This window comes from Malaclemys terrapin, chromosome 3, assembly GCF_027887155.1.
Source record: "Malaclemys terrapin pileata isolate rMalTer1 chromosome 3, rMalTer1.hap1, whole genome shotgun sequence".
Classification (NCBI taxonomy): Eukaryota; Metazoa; Chordata; order Testudines; family Emydidae; genus Malaclemys; species Malaclemys terrapin.
This window is the reverse complement of record NC_071507.1, coordinates 193,854,944-193,878,219: the sequence shown is the minus strand read 5'-3', so window position 1 is coordinate 193,878,219 and position 23,276 is coordinate 193,854,944. Positions and strand designations below refer to the sequence as shown.

Genomic DNA, 23,276 nt, shown 5'->3' with positions numbered 1-23,276 from the left:
GAACAGTGCCACTAAATGTTATTGGGACCCACCAGGTACTACAGTCAATAGAACCTAGCTGATAATGCACTTTCAATGTTTGCCTTTTAGTTATGGTACACCTGGCACATTTCTGAGCATCAGAAGAGATTTTGTACATCACATTTCAGCAACTCTTTTGGTTGATGACATTTATACTTCCTACACTGATTGTAATAAAAACTACTGAAATTTTATAAACAAAAACTATTTTAAAAAAAGGATTAAGGTAGATTGAGTGACATCTTTACCACACAATACCTTAAAAACAAGAAAATGGCACATTATGGGTCATCTCTCAAACTGATGCCCACATAGCAAGTTTTTCCACTGAAAATGACAGAAATGCATCTTCACGCAGAAACTCCTACTGACTCCAACAGATAACGAAACACACTGCACACAACACAATCTCCCACACAGTATGAAACAAAACCTTAATTTCAACCTCATGCCTCCTTCAGAAACACAACAGACACTAACTGTGCACATACATTAATACTGAGTACTTGCTAATTTCATTGCTGAAGGCTGTAACTGCTCACAAGACAGGTAGATGGACCTGCAATGAAGGCCTATGGCATGAAACTGCAAATGGACCTACAATACCTCTTAGAGTAATGGCCCATTCCCGGTCTCACATATACATACACAAGTGTCTTTGTCTGTGTGTGGGGGGAGGGCGGGGGGGAGCATACACACACACACAGCAGTTAATATGTAATGTATATACAGCATATGGGAGTGCATGATGACGTGGCGTGAAAGTTTTATCACTGTGAATTTGGACAGGTGCATTATGCATACACAGAGCAGGGTGAAACCTCTTTGGCAAATAGTAAATTTGCCAAAAAATGCTTTTTCAGGGCACCAAAACTATTTACAAATTCATGTCAAATTCAGTGAATAATTTAGGACACATTTTTTTTTTGGAAATGTCAACACATTGACTTTTCAATTCAAAATTATGTTTAATTTTGAAATTTAGCTAACTAATAAAAAGGGTAGAAAACATCCAAAAATGACCCAATCAAAACAAAAAACAAAACAAAAATCAATTTCTGTTCAAATTGAACACTTTTTCCCCAGTTCATTCCCAAATCAAAAAATCCTCCATTCACTCATCTCTGCACATGCATAACATGTATGGCAAGGCAACAAAATGATTTATGCAGGTCTCCTTTACACCACACCATAAAATATTTGGCATATGCCAGGTCATCATGACAAGGGCAGAGTTAAGGTATTTTTGCAACATTAACTGAGTTCTCATACTTTTAAAGGTGTGGGTTCCTTGTGTGTTTAACCTTAAATCTCAAATTTGCTTCTTTTTTTTTAAATTTTTGTTCTTCTATTTCTTTTATTATTATTTGTATTGCGGTAAAGCCTATCGTGGTCCTAAAGTGTTAGGCTCTGCACAATCAAACAACAGAGATGGTCCCTACCTTGAAGAGCTTACAGTCTAAATTTGTACACATTCTTGTAAGGGTTTTTACCTTTAAATTACTATTATCTACCCTCAGCCTTAAATTCACCTAAATGAAGTTTTTTGTCTGGGACAGTCTTTAGTTTTTAAAATATCCCTACATGGGACTATAGACAGCAATATGGGAAAAGAATACATTCTCATTCTAATGCACTGAAATGTTCTCTTAAAAATCTCCCATTGTTACTGTAGTATCAATGCACCTATACTGATATTAGCTATAATAGGAGTACTAGAGCAGATTGGCCACAGGAATTTTTATTCATGTGTTGTCTAACCATATTGAAAGACAATGCTGTGCCGAACTTGCATCTAATTAAAGTAAATGTCAATCTAAAACATTCCTAACTATGGTACATATTTATCAAATAGTCTGCAATAGGTCTGGACCAACTTATGGTCTACCAGGTCAATAAGTACTTTAAAAAAATTAGAATTCGTTACACTCCCACTACAAATGGGAACAGCTCCAACCGTGTTCAAAATGTTGAGTTTTTCAGCTACAGGTCTGTCGCATCTTACGCGCATTTAACAGGCGCGATTTCAACTTTACGCGGTCGGCAAAAACAAAAAAAAGAGAAAAACAACCATTTTTATACTATACCTGTAGTGCAGGCGATTTCGCCCGCCATTGAACTCAATGGGGTTTTGGCTATACGCGGTTTTCGCTTTACTCGCTAACCGCGGAACAGAACCCCGCGTAAGATGAGACAGACCTGTATTTTCTTTATATTCAAAGAAAAAAGTTTTGAAAAATTAGTTTGAGTTCCTGAACTTTATGCAATTATATTAGCTACCATTTTGTATTAAATATACGTATCAAAAATTTTAACTACAGGCTAATTACAGGGAACTTTAAGTCAGATATATAATGTTTGAATTGGAGTCTAAATTTTGAAATCACCGTGTTTGAGTTGTTTCAAAATTATGCATCAGTTGAATCAATCCTAATGTTAATATAATATAAATGCCATCACCATATATGCTGCACCTTTCAGACAAAGATCCCAAAGGGCTTTACAAATGACATATATAAATATTGGAGAACTATCAAAAAGAACACACAAAGAATTCAAGTTCTGAACATTATGCTGAAACAATGTTAAGGGCGCGCGTTAAACCCATGAAAGGAAGGAAGGAAATTCACAGTTTATGCTGAAACTCCAGCCTTCGCAAAAAGAGAAAAGAACACAGACTTGGGCAAACTATGCAAATCAAGACCACAGTGGATTTCCAGGTTTAACTCTGAATTGTGACAGATTAGAGGTGCGCCAGAGCCGGGGTCAGTACCAACTCCATCAGAATAGCCCGGAATCTAATGTCCCTTTCTCTCTTGGTCCGAGACTCAAACGACCTAGAAATCTTGCAGCGAGCACTGAGATGGGTTTCCCGCAAACAGCGCAGACAGTCCACGTGTGGCTCACTCAGTGGCATAGATTGCCTACAAGTGTCACACGACTTAAAACCCGGGGCACGGGGCATGCCCCAGCCCGGGCGCTCTAGCTAAACGAAACTAACTAACTAACTAACTACAGTTACCATACACTGAATGAACAGGCAGTTTTGGGGACAAGCTACAGCAAAGCTGGAGCAAAGCAGTTCCGAAGAACCTTCACTGGCGGCAAGAAGGAACTGAGGGTAGAGGGAGCGCTCAGCGCTCCTTATACCACGCCATGGAGGCACCACTCCAGGGGTCGCTGGGGTGCTCCCCTACAGGGAAAAATTTCTGGCACTGGTGCACATGGCGAGCACGCACACCTATTGTGGAATACACATGAGCAATCACTCAAAGAAGAATATTTTTAATAAAATGAAAACATACTGAAAATGTGATATATGGAAAACCCAAAAAGCCTAGAGGAAAATCACTAGAGTGCTACATTTCTGCAGTTTATGTCGTTATCAAACCACCAACCTCCCACTTTGGTAAAATTACATTGCAGAGAACAATTTTTCATTCAAAATGTAAGGCTCTCTGTATTATTTAGGGATGGAAAAATTGTACTAGATTGAGTCCATCCCCCTGACATGGCACATTATAGGGCCCTTTTCTTCCCAATAAATACACACATACTCCATCATTTATAAATGGGTACATATATAATCACATATATTCCCTCAAGATTTCAAGAACTTTTAAAACTAGGCACAGAATACAAGCATACTAAACAAAGAAATGAGATATAATTTTAAAATATTTTACATTTACATATATTGCTCTCCACAAATCCTGCGAAACCTCTGACCTATTGTTATTGTACATCTAATGTTTGTACTGTGCCATTTTAATTAGTTAAATCATTCAGAGTTCTACCTTTAAAAGTAGCTTTGTGAAACTGCAGTAGTTGCAGAATATTTTACTCCTGGGCTTGATAAAACACTAAACCAGAAACTGCTTTAAAATAACTGCCTGCCACAGGAGTTTTAGCCAACTTTTGCACCTGGTGCTGAGAGAAAAAGCCAAGTGAACTTTCACTCACTTGTTGCATGTCAGCTTCAATGTGATGTCTTTCTTCTGTTGTGTTTGGGTTTCTAACTGGAAGAGACAACTAAGCTAAACTAGCAGCCAATCAATTCATAAATTCTAAGAATGCAATAAAATTTGATACCAATAAATCTTTTCTTTTAACAGCCCGAAGAGATTAACAAAGTTATTTGAAATTTTATCCTCCTCTGTTCTTTCAATAGGACGATCACCTGACAATCCAGTTGAACCAACTGGCAAAATTAAAAGGGACACAATTAAGCTTATATATACATAGGAACAGGATACACATTTATGCATATCCCTAATAGGTCCTCCACCATTTATTACTCCTGGTGTATTTTTTCTTCCTCTCACTATAAAAGTTATTACACCTTTGGATTGTCAAATAAAAACCCAAATGGCTGAGACACAGGCCATCAATATTAAAAAGCTTTGCACTGTTTCCCTGTCAACTACAGCTGGTCAACTGTTTTCAGCTCTGCTACAAACTCCTTGTGTGACCTTGGGAAAATTTACTACTACTTCTCTGTGCCTCAGCTTCCCTATCTGTAAAATGACCCAGCTTTTTTTAAAATTGGGATAGTGATGGCATAATGTTTACACTGGTAAGCATTTGTAACTCTGACAGAAGTCGGTTTTCAGAAACTATATGGATGAAATGAGGGACACAGTATTATATAAGGACATATTCCATAATTAAAATTAAGAAAAAATATACTTATTGGACATATATCCAAGATGGTTGCTAGCAGCTGCATGGCTAACTTGACACTGGATGAAAAAATGTGTATTTTAGCATCAGTCCCTATATCATATTATCAAGCTGTTGTCTTCTAATAATTTCATCTCAAAATATTGTACATTTATTTATATATGAATGTGTATATACACACACATATATGTGGTGGTAATATCCACCGTGTGACATTTATCACATGATTCTCCCTTTTTTTTTTAATCACGCATCTTTTGATTTTAAGTACTCAATCTCCCTTTTCCAGTCAACCTCTTATTCTAATTCCTGGCGACTTCAATTTCCATATAAATGTCTCATTTGACTCAGTAGCTTCCTGCCTCCTGGCTCTCACCTCTGACCATCATCTAACCTCTTTCAACACAACAACTTACCAACAGCTAGTCACTTCTTCACCCAGGTCTTCTGCAACCTCCAGTCCACCGGCATCCACGACTTCTCTGCCAAATCTCAACATCTTCCTTCCAGCTCTCTCATCATTCATTTTAGCAGATACACTTGTTTATTCCCTTCTCGCTACTCACTCATTCTCCCTTAATTCCCATGCCCCTCTCTTTCACCAAAATAGGCACCCCACTAACAACTTTGGAGCAGACTCAGCCTCCACTTCCACCACTCCTGTTCTCATGCTGCTGAACGTTTCTGGAAAAAGTCTCATGACTTCCCTACCTCCCTCCACTTCAAGTTTGTTCTCTCCTCCTTCAATTCTGCCATCCCCCTGGAAAAACAAAACTTTATTGAATTTGATTCCCAATGTTCCTGTTGCTTATCTGCAATCTTTGAATCCTTCATTATCCTGTCTACCTTTCATTCTTTCTGCACAGGATCTGATGTCTTCGAAAGATAAAAAGTACAAAATTCACAAAAGCTTTCCCCCAGTTTTCCTCTCTCAACGCTATCTCCTGTCATTAACCCTGAGGTTTCTAGACTTCTCTCCACCCCTAACCCTACCTGAGTGTTTCCATTCTTTCTTACCTACTTAACTTTCAATGTCTCATTGGTCTCTGGCTCCTTCTCCGCACAATATAAGGATGCCCCAAATCTCCCCTCTCCTCCAAAAGCATCTTTCAACCCTACCTGCCTTTCCAAATATCTCCCCAAATATCTCCTTTCAGCTCTAAAAGCACTGAACATGAAGTCTTCCAACTAATGCACTGACATCATTTCCTCTAACTCCATCTTGGATGTAGTCCAAACTGGCTTTTGACAACTCCATTCCACTAAAACTGTTCACCCCAGAGTCCATAATAATTTCTTTGTGGTCAAATCTCTGGGCTTCTATTCCAACCTCATCTTCTTCAACCTCAGCTGCTTTTGCCAGTCAGTCATCCTTTCCTTCTTTAAAAAGCAACAGATGCATCTGAAGAAGTGAGGTTCTTACCCACGAAAGCTTATGCTCCCAATACTTCTGTTAGTCTCAAAGGTGCCACAGGACCCTCTGTTGCTTTTTACAGATTCAGACTAACACGGCTACCCCTCTGATCCTTTCCTTCTTGACATCGTATCCTCACTTCTGAGATACTGTTCACTTTCTACTTCTCTGACCATTCCTTCAGTGTCTCTTTTGGTCAGTCCTCCTCCTCTTCTGCCTTACCGTCTGTGGTGCTATCCTTCACCCTTTGCTTTTCATACTTTACACTGTCTCTCCGTGGGAGATCTCTTCAGCTCACATGGTAGTTATGGTTTCTATGAGGAAAACATGCAAATATATTTCTTCAACATTTACTTGTCTTCTTCCATTCTGTCCTATATCTTAGTCTGCCTCTATTAAGTCTACTCTTGGATGTCCTGTAATCATTTAAAACTTAACATGGCCAAAACAGAACTCTATTGCTCCTCCCAAACCTTCTCCACTTCCCTCCTTTTCTATTACGGTTAACACCATCATCCTCTATACTGCCCAGGTCCAGGCTAAAGTTACTACTAATGTTTTTAGCCTTGTCTACCCATCTGTCAACTTCTCATACAATTACTGCTTTGCCTTCTTATACACAACCTCCTTTGCATGGTACAACCTCCCTTGCCTCATCCACCAGTTCCTAGGCATCCCATCGATAGCTATGTAACTCCCCCAAATCCACTTCTGCCACACTGCTCTCAGTGATTTGAATTAATTTATATACAGTTTGCATACAAGTTGCCTGTTCTTGATCCTCTTCTCTGAATTACCATCAACTTGTCTGTCTTTACACTGTCAGCTCCTCAAGCAGTGACCATCCTTCTTACATGCTTTGAAAAAATGTCCAGTACCATAAATAAACAAACTTTGAGCAGCTCACCGGCACTTTACCCACTAATCCATTTTCAACGTGACTACTTTCAACATTCTTAACTTCTACGCAATTTCAAATAGCTGCCATTTTATTTTTCAAAACAACTTGTCTAAGAAATTTTTCTTTCTGTCCCCCACAAATGCAGAATCTTATATAACTAACTGAAATGCATATGTCCAATTCCCCACTATCACACTCAATCACACAACTTGAAGTTGGACCTCAGCTAGGTCAAGATAAACTCCCTGTAGAGAAACATGTAGTAAAAATGTGATTTGCAGATAAAGAAGTCAGAGTCCAGGGTGAGAGAAAAAGGAAGATGTACCATCGCTGATTATGTTTTGGAACTGAAAAGGAGTTTGTTGTAGAGAACAGTCATCTGTGAGTATATATGGGTGATAAGGTATATCAGCTGAGACTGGCACATGGTTGTGAATGTGGGTGTAACTGGTGTATTGCTGGAAATTTAGTGATTGTGTTGATAGGAAAATAAATTAGGCAAGATTAACTGTAAATTATGTACTTTTTAATCTGGGGGATTTTCTCGTTAACAAATAAGTATCAATGTAGATAGATAGTCACGTTTGTAATTGTTATTACTATTGCTTCCTGCATAGCCTCCTTCCTGCAGCCCTGCTCACCCTGACAGCATGGACTGTCCCCACCTCCTCTGAATAGTCTGATACCGCACCCATATCTTCCAGTCCCTATTTAACTCCCCTTTTAAACAATGATAAATACCAACATTTTAAAAATTAAGTAGGAAAGAGTCTAGAGTGAGAAGGGACTGAGCAGGGGGAAGTCCCATGGGGTAGGGGTGGAATATGGGGTCATTGGAGAAGTATATCTTCAGTTGGCGGTCTGGAGGTTGGAGAAGTGAATACAGAAAGTAGCACCTCTCTGATGAGCTTCCAAACTTTGACCAAACAGAGGGTATGTCTGGCCCCATTTTTCCCCTCTGAGGTCTGTGGGTTCTGGGGTGTGGGGGAGAATGGGCTATAAAGTGGGGAGCCTGGATGGGGTGAGAAGAGGGGTCCTGGGAAAGAGACTTATCTGTGTAGCAAAACACTGAAGCTTCAAGGGTTTCCCACAGAACTGCTGCCTGGTTTGCTGTGAAGCCAAGGCAGTAGTGCTGTGGGAAGGGCTGAAACACCAATGCCTTTGTGCAGAAACGCCACTCCTTTGGTGCACAAGAGCCAAGCGGGACGTAGATCAAATCAAGGACTTAAGACTTCAGTAACAAAATTCACCTTTACCTACAGCCAGAAAATGCTATATGAACAAAACAGATTACCATGCCCTGCACAAACCAAATGCTTTTCTGATATAAGCTTACAGTCTGTTCAAAGATCACATACAAAAATAGATAACATTTTCTATGTACCTGCACATTTTTTTGCTTATTTTTCATCCTTCTGTAAAACCTAGCAGTCCCCAAAATCAGTAATATTTTAAGATAAACCCATATGCAATTCCTAAAGTAACATTACCTTATAATTAATAGTTTAGTAGTACTAAGTGAACCTCAGTGAATGTATGGGAAGGGGATAGTGTAAACTGCAGACTTTTCTATATCAAATTACCATTCTTGTCAGAAACTATAAGCAATTCACAGTCTGAGTGTTGTCTTATTTCAGCCCCTCTTTTAAGCAAAGGTTGTTTTGTGCTGGATTTTGTAACTTAGTTATCTTCTGTCTTCTCAAGGACTGTGCTAACATCAACAGTCCCATCGGGTGGGACTTGTGACTTGAAGATAAAGGAATCACAAATAAAAAGCATGAGATTTTCCACACAATGAAACAAACACTGACATATCTAAGACTTGGTTGGGTTTTTTGTCGTGTGCACAAATTAGTTATATTTGCCAAAACCAAGCAATTTCAATATTTAGAAAACATACATTATGATAGCTTTGAGAGGTACAGTACTGTAGCAATATTTTCCAATAGTGCTCTTATAGCAAGATTTTGCAAACTATGGTATTGTGTGTGTCTGAAAATACTGGGGGTTTTTTGAGAAGGGGGGAAATGACAAAGGTGTATAATCTTAGCCTTTCCAGCTATTTATTAGCAGCAAAGTGTAGTATTAGAAAACTCAAGAACAGTGAACACTAGGTGTCAGTGTAAGAAATGGAAAAATATAAAAAAAACTGTTGTTTTCAATCAGGTGAATTAGCTAAGAAACCAGAACCAGCTGTGACCACATTTACTTGTAACTGCATAATACTGTTAACAAGCCAATCTTCCTAAAAAAATTATTCCAAAACCATCAGGTTTGTTTGAAATCAGATAAAATGGCAGAGAGAAATGACAATGAGTTCACTCTATAAAATATACAAAGATGATCTTAAAAGTTTGTAAGTATATTTAAATAGCTTGCAATATTACGCATTAATCCGATTAGTCATGGATATCCATAAATAGTTCAAGTTATCCAATAACAACACAGCAGAAGATAAAGTAGTTCCCAAACCTGAAGGTGTGTGGACAAAAGCAGAGGGAAGACTGTGTATGTTACCATCTATCCATCAGTGACAATCAGTGTGTGTGTGTTATTCTTGGAAATACAGCAGACAAGAAGGGTACCAATCTCAAAGTGCCTAGTCACTTACATGCTTTCAAATATTTTACCTGAAGTTGTCAACTCAGATACCTTAATCAGATAGTATTTTGACATCAGTCTCAAAAAAGTTGAGGCATATAGTACTTATGAGAATGATAATCAAATGGAATTGTATGTTATATTTGAACACATTAGATGGGTTGTGATTGCTCCCAGCTAAAGTTGGGTTTTTGATTCCAAGCCATTTTAAAATAATAAAGCAGTCAGGAACATGGGGTTTGCTCTATCGCATCATTCCACTGATCCATCTCGTCTGGTATCCTGACTCTGGTAGTGGCTAGTCAACATAATTTCAAAAGAAGATAAAAATTCCCCCAAGAGCATATGTATATAGACAGAGAAAGAAATTGATCCTGAACCCCCCAGATTATTGCTTAAGTTCCCGAAGCTTGAGATTTTATCATCTTTTACAGATATTACAAATTAGTGATCATAAAATTATACATCTCCTTTTCAAATCCAGCCAAAGTTAAATAAAAAAATTAAGTAAAACGTTTTTGATGTTAGTATTTTTAAATTACAGCAAGAATGAGCTGGACAAGAGTTTATGAATTAACAACACTAGTTTTAAATAAAGGACACTATAAAGTAGAACCACATACAAAAGGTTGATTTAGTTTAGTCATATGTGTAACATATATATTACATGTAATATAATGTAATATATGCAGTGTTGTTGCTGCTGTGTCAGAACCAGGATTTTAGAGAGACAAGGTGGGTGAGGTAATAGTCTTGCCCCCATGGATGTCACTTCCCTATATACCAACATCCCTCAACAGAAGTTGGTCCAATGAAAGATATTACCTCACCCATAATATAATAATATATGTAACATCATAACATATAGATTGCTCCCTATCTCATATGCATCATATTTTCAAAGGCAGACTCCTAGTATTCTAGAACAGTCCAGGAAAATTCACAGCTTCCAAGGCCAAAAGAGACCATTGTGATCACCTAGTCTTACCTCCTTTATAAAACGGGCCACAGAACTTCCACCAAATTATTCGTAGAGCAGGGGTGGGCAAACTATGGCCTGCCAGCCATGTTAATCCTCGAACTCCCACTGGGGAGCGGGGTCTGGGGCTTGCCCCGCTCCGGCGCTCCAGCCGGAGAGCAGGGTCAGGGGCTGTTCCGCAAGGCTCCCAGAAGCAGTGGCATGTTCCCAGTCCAGCTCCTGTGCTTAGGGGCAGCCGGGGGCTCCGCTCCACATGCTGCCCCGGCCCCAAGTGCCCCCTCCCCGCAGCTCCCATTGGCCGGGAACTGCAGCAAATGGGAGCTGAAGGGGCGGCGCCTGGGAACGGGGCAGCCCGCCGCAGAGCTACCTGGCCGTGCCTCCATGTAGGAGGCAGAGGAGGGACATACCGCTGGTTCCGGGAGCTGCTTGAGGTAAGCGTTGCTCCAAGCCTGCACCCCTGTGCCACCCACCCATGCCCCAACCCCCTGTCTCAACCCTGATTCCCCTCCCACCCTCTGAACTCCTCAGTCCCAGCCCAGAGCACCCTCTTGCACCCCAAATCCTCCATCCCCATTCCCACCCCAAAGCCTGCACCCTAGCCAGAGCCCACACCCCCCACCCCATGCCCCAACCTTCTGCTCCAGCCCTGATCCCCCTCCCATCCTCTGAACCCCTTGGTCCCAGCCCAGAGCACGTTCCTACACCCCAGAGTCCGCACCCCCAGCCGGAGCCCTCACCCCCCACACCGCACTCCATCCCCCAGCCCGGAGCCCCCTCCCGCACCCTGAACTCATTTCTGGCCTCAGCCTGGAGCCCACCCCCCAGCCAGAGCCTCCAACCCCAATTTCATGAGCATTCGTGGCCCGCCATACAATTTCTATACCCAGATGTGGCCCTCAGGAGAAAAAGTTTGCCCATCCCGTCCTAGAGCATATCTTTTAAAAAGAACATCCAATCTTGATAGTGTAGCCTCCCTGTCAGGAAATCAAACCCTGGTCTCCCACATGACATAAAGAGATTCTCATCACTATACTAACGAGGAAGGAGCTAATCACGAGGAAGGATTGGATTACTAGCGTGAAATAATTGCTTTGATGAATTATATTGATACAACTAATCTGAACACTAAGCAACTGAATCTCACAGCTGATCATAATTTATCCAAGATTTAATAACCATTAGTCTACTTTACAACTGTCAAAGTATATATTAAAAATCAAATAAAAGGTGTTTCAAAAATATTTATAAAATCCAATCAGGGCTCCATAAATCCTCAAAGTACTTAAACATACGTGTAGCTTTACGCATGTTCCCACTGACTTCATTGTTTGAAGTTACGTACGTACTACTTTATTCCTTTGTTAAACTGCAACCTAAGCACATTAAAAGAACATTATTAAGGTTGCAAAGTCAAGCAGTTAAGAAATTCCAGAACGAAGGCTGCCTGTGCACTCTAATTCAGCCTCTTTGGGGGTATGCATGATGACAGTCTTTAATGACACATTTTTCTACAGGACTTCCCCTATCTCATATAGTGCACAGGATGGGTGGGTGCTCACTTAATGAACATCTATTAAATTTTTTGATTTCTCCTCATTGTTCAATGTCTGGCCCCACACCTCCTTTACTGCACACTATTCAATTCCTGCACTGAAGATACAATTATTATTTCCTTATCGGCTTTTGCATGACACTCATCACTACAGAGTCTGAGTGCTTCTCAAACATTAGTTAATTTACTTCAAAACACCCCTGTGAAATAAGGGGCTGCTATTATCCCCATTGCACAGACAGGGAGCAAGATACAGAGCGATCAAGGTAAAAAAAACTTCCACAAATTTTGAGTCCAAATAAATTGGAGACACCTAGGACTTGATTAGTTCAGAGTACTTAGCATTATATAGCGCTTCATATGTTCAAAGCACAGGTCCTACTGATTCAGCTGGAGCTGTAAGTGTTCGGTATTTCTGCCAATCAGACTTCAATGCTTCTCTTCCTGCAGTCCTCTGCCTCATTCACTACACCTTGTATCTTCTGCAACAAATGAAGCAAGGGTCCTACAGATAACAGCCTCTCACATTACACAGCCCTGACTTGTCCCCAGAGCAGGTCCATCCTGTGCAGTAAATGAAACAAATCAATAAAGCACACAATAAATGGATTAGGAACTGGCTTGCTGGCAGATCTAAAAATGTAGCTGTCAATGGGGAATCATCGCATGAGTGTGTTTCTAGCAGGGTTACACAGGGACTGGTACTAGGTCCGACACTATTTTCATCAATGACCTGGAAGCAAATATAAAATGTAATAACATTTGTAGATAGCACGAAGATTAGCAGAATGGTAAAAAATGAGGACAGGGCACTCAGATACAGCATCTGGATTGCTTGGTAATCTGGGCCCATCCAAACAAAATGTATTTTAATACAGGCAAATGCTAAGTTATCCTTCTAGGAACAAGGAATGCAGGACACAGCTACAGAATGGGGAACTGAATCCTGGAAACAAGTGACTTTGAAAAGGACTTAGCGGTCGTAGTGGACAAGCACCTCAACATGATCTCCTGGTGCAATGCTGTGACAAGAAAGGGCTAATGCGATCCTTTGCAGTATAAACAGAGGAGTAGAGAGTAGGAGCAAAGAGATGAATTTACCTCTGTATATTGTATTGTTGAGACCCATATTGAAATACTGTGTACAGCGCTGGTGTCCACATTTTTAAAAGAATGTTGAAAAATTGGAGAGGGTGCAGAAAAGAGCCACAAAAATGATTAGAGTCCTGTAAAAAATGCTTCACAGTGAGCAAAAAAGACCTCAATCTGTTTAGTTTATCAAAAGGAAGACTGAAAGACTGACTTGGGTTGCAGCCTATATAAAGAAAACACTGGGTACCCAAGGGCTCTTTAATCTAGCAGAGAAAGGCACAACAAGAACAAATGGCTGGAAGCTGGAGCCAGACAAATTCAAATGAGAAATATGCAGAAATTTGTAACCATTGGAATAAATTTCCAAGAGAAGTGGTAGATTCTCCACCTCTTGATGTCTTCAGATCAGGACTAGATGCTCTTCTGGCAGATATGCTTCAGCCAATCCCAAATTATTGTGCTCAATATAGGGGTAACTGGGTGAAATTTAATGGCTTGTTATATACAGGAGGTCAGACTAGATGATCTAATAATCCCTTCTCGCCTTAAACTTTATGAATCTAGGATACAATGCAAAAAAGGGGAAAAAAACAAATTCTTAATTACAGCTAGCCTAACTGCAGAAATCCATATACTAATTAAACAGTGGAAGTCTTAAGTGTTAGGATGCCCTCTACTGGGGCAAAGGACTGGGCTACACTGGGGGGTGGGGGGAATCAATCTAAGATACGTAACTTCAGCTACGAGAATAGCGTAGCTGAAGTCGACGTATCTTAGATCGACTTAGATTGACTTACTTTGCATCCTCGCGGCACGGGATCGACGGCTGTCGCTCCCCCATCAACTCCGCTTCCGCCTCTCGCCCTGGTGGAGTTCCGGAGTCGACAGGGAGCGTGTTCAGGGATCGATGTATCGCGTCTAGATGAGAAGCAATACATTGATCCCCTGGCGGGTAGTATAGACGTACCCTTAGTTGTCATGGGAGTAATAATATCTGGCCTCCAGGAGGACAAGGAAAGAGTTGAAGCTATTCTGGTTAATCTTTTGTAAACTGGGTACCTTCCTTCAGTCTAGGAAAAACATCCTGCTTTTATAACATTTCTGCTTATTTATAACCATTGACTGAAACTGATTTTCAAATTTTTGAAACAAAAGAAATACCAGGAAATACTCCAAAACCTTGTTGGAACACCAAGGTAGAGAGACTACAGCAAGTTATTTCAACCAAGTTGTAATTTCCTTAAGTAAAGAAAAAATTGAACAGCTTTATAACTAGTAGTGCAAGTAACACAAAACAAATGATGACCACATCTTATTAAATAAGATAGCAAATAAAGATATATGTGATCGATTATCAGACAATCAGGACTGCTTTTTAGAGGCAGCTTCCCCTCTCTCTCCTCACACAAGTGAAATACCAATAAAATGCATATTATTGGTACTCAAGGAAATATTTATATCAGAGGATTATTTTCTACTTTGTTTTACTCCAAGGCAGGTGTGTCATGAGTCTGCTGTAATTGCATATATGTTGTTTAATTTATCCTACAGTATGAACAGACTGAATACTTGAGGATTTTTCCCAGATGTTTTTTGTGAACTCCTTTCTCCTATTCATGTAAACACACAGTGTGTTCCGGTTTGCTGAGTTGTATATACACTCTATGACTTAGTACAAAGTCTGAATGTTTAGTTAGCCAGAAGATTGTTTCCATCCTGTGATTCATTAGGTCCCTCTGGTACCTCCACTTCCTTTATTTTATACAATCACAAATTATATTAGTTTGTCTTATTTTGATAACCCCTCTAATTAATGTTCTGCACAGGAAACTTTATTACTGTTTTAAAACAGTCTCATAAAACAAGGACTTTTCCCGTTACTGGGGTGGCATAAGTGACATTTTCAAATAACTTAGTGACGAAGACTGAACAGTGCTTTCCACTGATTGTTTATGAGACTGGGTAATTTATGTAAATGAATGCACTGTTTTCAAATTTAAATCCCCTCTTTTTTTTTTTTTTTTTTTTACACAAATATCAGACATTCTCAAATTAAGTGTAACATTACAGCTAACAATAAAAATGCAATAAAATGAGCTTTAGAACATAATTTTGATTTATTTAACGGAGGACTACACAGATTATAATAGGACTAATACAGTTTGTGAGTGAGGAATTAGTGTAATTTGGTTTCAGAAAAATCATAAGAATACATGATATAACAGCACAACTCTTGCCTATGTATCAGTTCTCATTTTCTCCTACTTCCCTAACAATTCTACTACTGTCTATGCTACAGTTATGCTTCTCTTTTGTGGGTACACATAGGTTTCTTCCTCTCTCGATCTTGTGCCTTCTTTCACTCTGCTCTGAAATGTTTAGAAAGCGCAGGAGTCAAGTCTGGAAGAGGAGAAGGCACTGCATTTTTATTAACTTCACTCAGATCAGCCAGAAACTGTTCAAACTTCTGAAAACAACAATTCACACTGGGCATATTTTGGGACTTAACATATCAGACCAGTGTCCTTATGCAACTCTATATTTAAAATCCCCTCATCTCTCCTATTTCCAGGTGTGTTAAGCAACTATCCAATTCTTCATTAAAATTTTCCCTTTCAATCAAACCTTATTCCACAAGGCCTTTCACCGTTAATCCTCTACAGAAAAAATATGATACTGAATCATACAATTTTGGAGAGTGAACCATTTTCTGATAATTCATCGATTTTAAGGATATAAGAGATCATTTATGATCATCTATTTTGACTTTCAGCACAACACAAACCACAGAATTCCAACCAGCAAATTCCTCCATCAAGCTCCTAACTTCGGGGAGACAGACAAAATGGCTTGGTCCTATTAAAGCAGTGGTTCTCAAACTTTTGTACTGGTGACCCCTTTTACATAGCAAGCCTCTGAATGCGACCCCCCTTATAAATTAAAAACACTTTTTTGTATATTTAACACCATTATAAATGCTGGAGGCAAAGCAGGGTTTAGGATGGAGGCTGACAGCTCACAACCCCCCCATGTAATAACCTCACAACTCCGAGGGGTCCCGACCCCCAGTTTGAGAACCCCTGTAAAATACGGTAACACACTGGATACATCCAGGGTGAATAGTTTCTTCTCTTCCAGCATCAAGTGCAGATTCAGAAAGATGACTGGGGAGGTAACCAATTGGTTCAGGTGAAAATTTGAGTCCACCTTAGGGACAAACTTGAGGTGTGGTCGTAGCATTACTTTGTCCTTATGGAAGGATGTGTTGGGTGGTCCAACAGTGAAAGCTTAAGTTCATTGACTCTCTGAGCTGAGGTGATGGTCACCAAAAAGACAGTCTTGATGGTAAAGTGGCGTACAGAGCATTCTGACAACGATTCAAAGAAAGGCTCCACGAGGTTCAAGAGAATGACACTGAAATCCCACCACAAGGGAGCTGATCTCTAACTGGAGGCGGAATATTAAGGAGGCTCATAAGGAATTTCAATACTGCCAGGTCTGAGAAGATCAAATACGACTGTACCACAGCATGACACGCCAATATGGCTTCCAAATGGCCCCTGAGAGAACTGAATGCCAGTCCCACATGTTTCAAGAACAGAATATAGTCTTCAATATATTTGATACAAGTATTTCAACTGGATCTATATTATTGTGAGCTGCCCATATTGACTTTTTTTTTTTTTTTTTTAGGAGTAAGTCTTCCTGGTAGAGGACTTGCTACATTGTATGTGAATTTGTTGAACCTGAAGGGAGTGATCTCTGTGAAAGATGCTCAACCTGCAACCATCCAAGCCATCTGATTCAATGACTACGGGTCTGGGTGCATGATTTGACCATGGTTCTGAGATAGTATGCCCTGACAAGTTGGAAGGAGCATGAGAGGTCACATGGACATTTGCAGCAAGTCCAACAGCCAAAATTGTCTTGGCTATCAGGATTACCATAGCCTTGTTCCTCTTGATCTTATACTATCCTGGGGATGGGGGGAATTGGTGGAAAAGCATAGAGGATCCAGCAACAATTCCAGGTTCACACACCTCTGGAGCAGAAATTCGAGCACTTGGGGAAAGTAGTTATTGCTCTCTATTTCTCATTTCAGAATGAAGCGAGGGATGATGCAAAAGAAAACACCACCACCAGAGTGTATTGATCCAATCCTTCAATCTTTTCCCACAAATTTAAGCTCCCTAAAACGTTTTATAAGTAATTCCACTTCACTCAGTCAAATCCCTTTTCTGCATATAAGGGTAAACAAATAGAAAAGCAGCTCAATAGCAAGAAATGATTTCTCTCAAAGGTGTGAGGGGAGCAACTGTGCAAGCAGTTTGCACCAAATTAAGGTGCCACAGAACCAATACGACTTGAGGGACAGAAGCTCAGAGTCTTCAGTTTATCAGCTGGTTCTAAAAAAAATGCTTAAGGACACATTCCCATGCCAGCTCTGTAGCTTCAGCATCACAAGCAGCTGGAGGAGTTAGCTGCCCCAAGTGCATGCCCATCAGAGACACTAGGAACATTCTTGGGGTGGCTAGCCCCTCCTTCCTCTCGCACCATTGTGGGTACAGTCTATTTTTAGTATGCTAGCTCAATCACAGCTAGCACAGACACGTGTCCTCAACATCCCCAGCTCTAAGTATGTACACACTAGCTCAAGTTAAGTGGTGCTTTAAGTGTGAGCTACCTAGTACATCAATGGGGGTGGGTTGAAGCTTGAGTGCTGCTGAAACCCATGCTAATATTCTATCAGACAATAGTGTCATGGCATCTTGTGTGTTCTCTTGTGGCTGCATGGTCTGACCTGTAATGAGCAAGGTCAAAACCAGATGTCACATAGATATCTGTAGGATCCCACTGAAAACTTGGCATGATGCTGGTCCCTTTTTCAATCAGTTTTTTGGATCTTTCTTTTCCAAAGTGTTCGCAAACTTTATTGACAGTTGCTTTCCATTCAGGTCTGTCTTTGACTGTGTCTTCGAAGTTACCAATATTTATGCCATGCCACATGAGTTGAGATTCTGCGAAGGGTACCTGTGAAGCATTTACATTGACCGCCCTTCCTGCACTTTGGCTTTCAGCTCACCATAAAGGACTTTTTTGGGAGTCTATCACCCCCCATTCTGATTACATGACCAAGGTATGTAAAGTGATTGACGTTATGCAGTTTTGTACCATCAATGGTGATGTTTGTCTCAGTGGTAGTGGTTGACAGGGGGCTGATTGGAAGTGAACTTCAGTTTTTTCCAGGCTGATGGTGAATCCCAACTGTTCGTTGCCTCTGAGAACCTGCCAAGGATAAGCTGTAGGTCACTTTCACCATGACTAAGTAGAGCACAAACATCTTCAAAAGAGCTTCGTATATAAGTTTCTTAAGGACTTTTGTCTTTGCTGTAAGCTTTCAGAGATTCAAGAGTTTTCCATCAGTTCTGTACCTTATGTAGCTACCCTTTTGAAGGTTGTCAGTATGCAATTCAGAATGGCTGCAAAGAAGAGACCAAAGAAGACTGGTGCCAGCATGCATCACTGTTTTACCCCATTAGATATAGGGACTGGTTTAGAGAGGCCACTGTCTGAGAGTATTTGACCAGTCATGTCTTCATGGAATTGATGTATGATAACCAATTTGGTGAGGCAGCAAAACTTTCTTCCAGAATTTACCAGAGGCTATTTCTGTTCACAGTGTCAAACACATTTTTAGATCAATGAAGATAGCATATAGTTCCGTGTTTTGTTCAATGCATTTTTTCTGAATATGCCTCACAACAAAAATAATAACTCACACAGGAAAATGACAAGACAAAAACACCATATCACCTATGCGTGAACACTTTCCACAAAATGACTACTCTGTATCTGACCTATCAGTCCTCACCCGCAAAAGAAACCGGTACAACACTTTCAAAAGACTAGCCTGGGAACTTAAAGGCCAAGGCACAAAACGAGATTAAATTAGCTAGAGACATAAAGGATAACAAGAAAACATTATACAAATACATTAGAAGCAAGAGGAAGACCAAGGACCGGGTAGGTCCATTGCTCAATGAGGGGAAAAAACAATAACAGAAAATGTGGAAATGGCAGAGGTGCTTAATGACTTCTTTGTTTTGGTTTTCACCAAGAAGGTTGATGGTGATTCGACATCTCCCATAGTGAATGCCAGTGAAAATGAGGTAGGCTCAGAAGAGGCTAAAATAGGGAAAGAACAAGTTAAAAATTACATAGACAAATTAGATGTCTTCAAGTCACCAGGGCCTGATGAAATGCATCCTAGAATACTCAAGGAGCTGGCTGAGAAGATATCTGAGCCATTAACAGCTATTTTTCAAAAGTCATAGAAGACGGGAGAGATTCCAGAAGACTGGAAAAGGGCAAACATGGTGCCAATCTAAAAAAATGGAAAAAAGGACAACCCAGGCAATTACAGATCAGTCAGCTTAACTTCTGTACCCAGAAAGATAAGGGAGAAAATAATTAAGAAATCAATTTGCAAACATCTAGAAGATAATAAGGTGATAAGTAACAGTCAGCTTGGATTTGTCAAGAACAAATTGTGTCAAACCAACCTGATAGCTTTCTTTGACAGGATAACAAGCCTTGTGGATGGGAGGGAAGCAATAGATATGGTATATCTTGACTTTAGTAAAGCTTTTGATACTGTCTCGCATGACCTTCTCATAAACAAACTAGGGAAATGCAATCTAGATGGAGCTACAATAAGGTGGGTGCATTACTGGTTGGAAAACCGTTCCCAGAGTAGTTATCAGTAGTTCACAGTCATGCTGGAAGAGCATAACAAGTGGGATCCCGCAGAGATCAGTTCTGGGTCCAGTTCTATTCAATATCTTCATCAATTATTTAGATAATGGCATAGAGAGTACACTTAAAGTTTGCGGATGATACGAAGCTGGGAGGGGTTGCAAGTCCTTTGGAGGATAGGATTAGAATTTAAAATGATCTGGACAAACTGGAGAAATGGTCTGAAATAAAGAGAATGAAATTAAATAAGGACAAATGCAAAGTACGCCACTTCGGAAGGAACAATCAGTTGCACACATACAAAATGGGAAATGACTGCCTAGGAAGGAGTACTGCGGAAAGGGACCTGGGGGTCATAGTGGACAACAAGCTAAATATGAGTCAATAGTTTAACACCGTTCCAAAAACAGTGAACGTCATTCTGGGATGTATTAGCAGGAGTGCTGTAAGCAAGACACAAGTAATACTTCTACTCTACTCCGCCCTGATTAGGCCTCAACTGGAGTATTCTGTCCACATTTCAGGAAAGATGTGGACAAATTGGAGAAAGTCCAGAGAAGAGCGACAAAAATTATTAAAAGTCCAGAAAATATGACCTATGAGAAAAGATTGAAAAAATTGGGTTTGTTTAGTCTGGAAAAGAGAAGACTGAGAGGGGACATGATAACAATTTTCAAGTACATAAAAGGTTGTTACAAGGAGGAGGGAGAAGAAGTGTTCTTAACCTCTGAGGATAGGACAAGAAGCAATGGGCTTAAATTGCAGCAAGGGAGGTTTAGGCTGGACATCAGGAAAAACAAATTGTCAGGGTGATTAAGCACTGGAATAAACTGCCTAGGGAGGTTGTGGAATCTCCATCACTGGAGATTTTTAAGAGCAGGTTAAACAAACACCCGTCAGGGATGGTCTAGATAAATACTTAGTCCTGGCATGAGTTCAGGGGACTGGACTAGATGACCTCTCGAGATCCCTTCCAGTTCTATGGGGGAACATAGAGTAGCTTTCTTTCTCAAAGTGATTTTGGCCCAAACAGACTCTCTCTTATCCTTTCCATCACTTCTAATTTCTTTACAGTCTACCTCATCATTAATATACAATGTTAGTCCACCACTTTTGCCTTTGTCTTCCCTAAATAGCACATACCCTTCAACACCTGTACTCCAGTCATGACTACTATTCCACTATGTTTCTGTTATCCCAATATCATCTGGTTTCACTTCCTGCACCACTAGTTCTAGTTCCTCCATTTTGTTACCCTGGCTACTCGTTGTACAAACATCTTAATTGTTGCTGCTTGGCTTTGCCCACATTCCTTACCCGATTGGGTATGGTCAGTCTACTGCCAGTATCGCCTATCTGAATGGTATCAGAACTATCCTTCCTCTTAATTTGCATTGTCTTACCTAGTGCTGTTCCTTTCTCCATTGCAGTATCTTTTCTTAACCTCTTGATTTTCCTCCCTCTCAATGTTAAAAACAGGCATGGAGATTACATGAGCATCTCCCAATCATCTCCCTCAAGTTCCTAGATTCAAGTGCTTTTAATGAGTTGTGGCAACCTCCATACCAGAAGTCTATTTCCCTCCCTACTCAGGTCAAGTTCACCACATAAGAACTATCCTCTGTCCATGAATGCACCCCAGTGCAAACATCCTAAAGCCCTCTTTATACCACCACTGCCTGAGCCATCTGTTGATCATCAAAATTTTGTCTCACCTTCATTCTATGAATGAGTGAGTGAGAAAGAGAGACCTATTTTTGGGGGGGGGGGGGGGGGGGAGGGATAGCTCAGTGGTTTGAGCATTGACCTGCTAAACCAAGGGTTGTGAGTTCAATCCTTGAGGGGGTCATTTAGGGATTTGGGGCAAAAATCTGTCTTCCAAACCTGATATTCTATGATTCTCTTCTCCTAGGGACAGGCAGAATCCCACTGAAGATCACCTGAGCCTCCATTTCCTTAAGCACCTTCCCCAACCTAGCATAGTCTCCCTTTATATGTTCTAGTGAGAATCTAGCTGTGTCGTTTGTTCCCACGTGAAGGAAAATCAGTGGATTCTTTCCTGCTACCCTTATGATCCTCTTCAACCTCAGGTCCCCATGTCAAATCTTAGCTCCCAGCAGACAGCACACCCTTGTTCTCTGGACCAACACTGGTAACAGGTCTGTCTGTTTTTCATAGTAGGCAGTCCCCAATCACATAGATGTGCCTTTTCCACATGATGGTGTGATTCTTTGGCCTTCCTCCTGTTCTTTCTGGCTGCAAGTCCTCATGTCTTTTATTCTCCCTTGCAATCTTCTGCAAATCATCCTGTATCGTCTGGGTGCTCTGAACTCTGGGTATCCCCATTGGCTCTTCCCCTCTTCTTACAGTACTAGCTGCTCCTCTCTTCTTCCATGCCCTCCCTCCTTCTGTTACAGCCTGCTGTGCCACTGCTTCATTTTCCAGCTGAGCAAACCTGTTCTTGAGCTCTATTTCTCCTTCACTAGTCGGTCTTTTCCTCTGCCTGGTTCTCATAGTCATATGCTTCTGCTGACCACCTTCCTCACCCAGCACTCTCCCCTCCGAGTTCTTCAGTCCAGCTTGCATCTGCAAATCTTGACTTTTCCCGTCAGCCTTCTCTTGCCTTTGCTCTATTTGCTCGTACCCCTTTCAAAACTCAACTATAGTTTCCACCTGCATCTCCAAGTCTCGGATCTTTTCTTCTATCAGCTCTATCAGGTGGCACTTCATACAAATAAAGCTGTTTTCAGGTACCTGCACTAGAATCAGGTGCATCCTGCAGCTTCCACATCCGGTCATCTTCATTGTCTCTTCCATTGCGTGGGTCACTACCACTGTTGCCTCTGCATCTGCCATAGCCTTCCTGCCTAAACTCCTGCCAAGGAAAAAGGGGGGAAAAACAAAAACAAATCCAGACCACCACAAACCTCCTCGAGCCCCACCCACCCTCCACAAAAAAAACCAAAAACCCCTCTAACTCCAACTCCTCTGTTTACAGCTCTGTTTGCTGGCTCCTGTACTGCTGCTTCTGTGCGGTTGTCTGACTGTTTGGCTGCATTTATAAGCCCCTTAACCAGAGAAGCCCCACCCCTTAATCAGGAATCTGCTTCTCTCACAGCCCACTGCCATGTACCAGCCTCTACAAACTGAACAAAGGGGAAAAAAAAACACAGAAAACAGAAAAAACATACAACACCCACAAAAAAACTCATTCGTTGCCCCTAAGATCAGGGGCTTGTCTCCTCCCTCCCCTCCAACAGAACTCCCGCTCCAACTC

The 23,276-nt window shown here is 40.8% G+C and overlaps 1 protein-coding gene across 7 annotated transcripts in view; it reads right to left on the bottom strand.

Moving 5' to 3' along the window:
- The window catches only part of SUPT3H (SPT3 homolog, SAGA and STAGA complex component), a 445,162-nt gene that overhangs the window by 170,432 nt on the left and 251,454 nt on the right, over positions 1-23,276 (bottom strand). The window contains exon 1 of one of the 7 annotated variants that reach the window (XM_054021905.1): positions 22,754-22,774. The exons of the other annotated variants lie outside the window; for them this stretch is intronic. Coding sequence (XP_053877880.1) covers positions 22,754-22,774 — 21 coding nt within the window. Of the gene's footprint in view, positions 1-22,753; positions 22,775-23,276 lie in introns of those variants that run through there. 7 annotated transcript variants of the gene reach the window in all.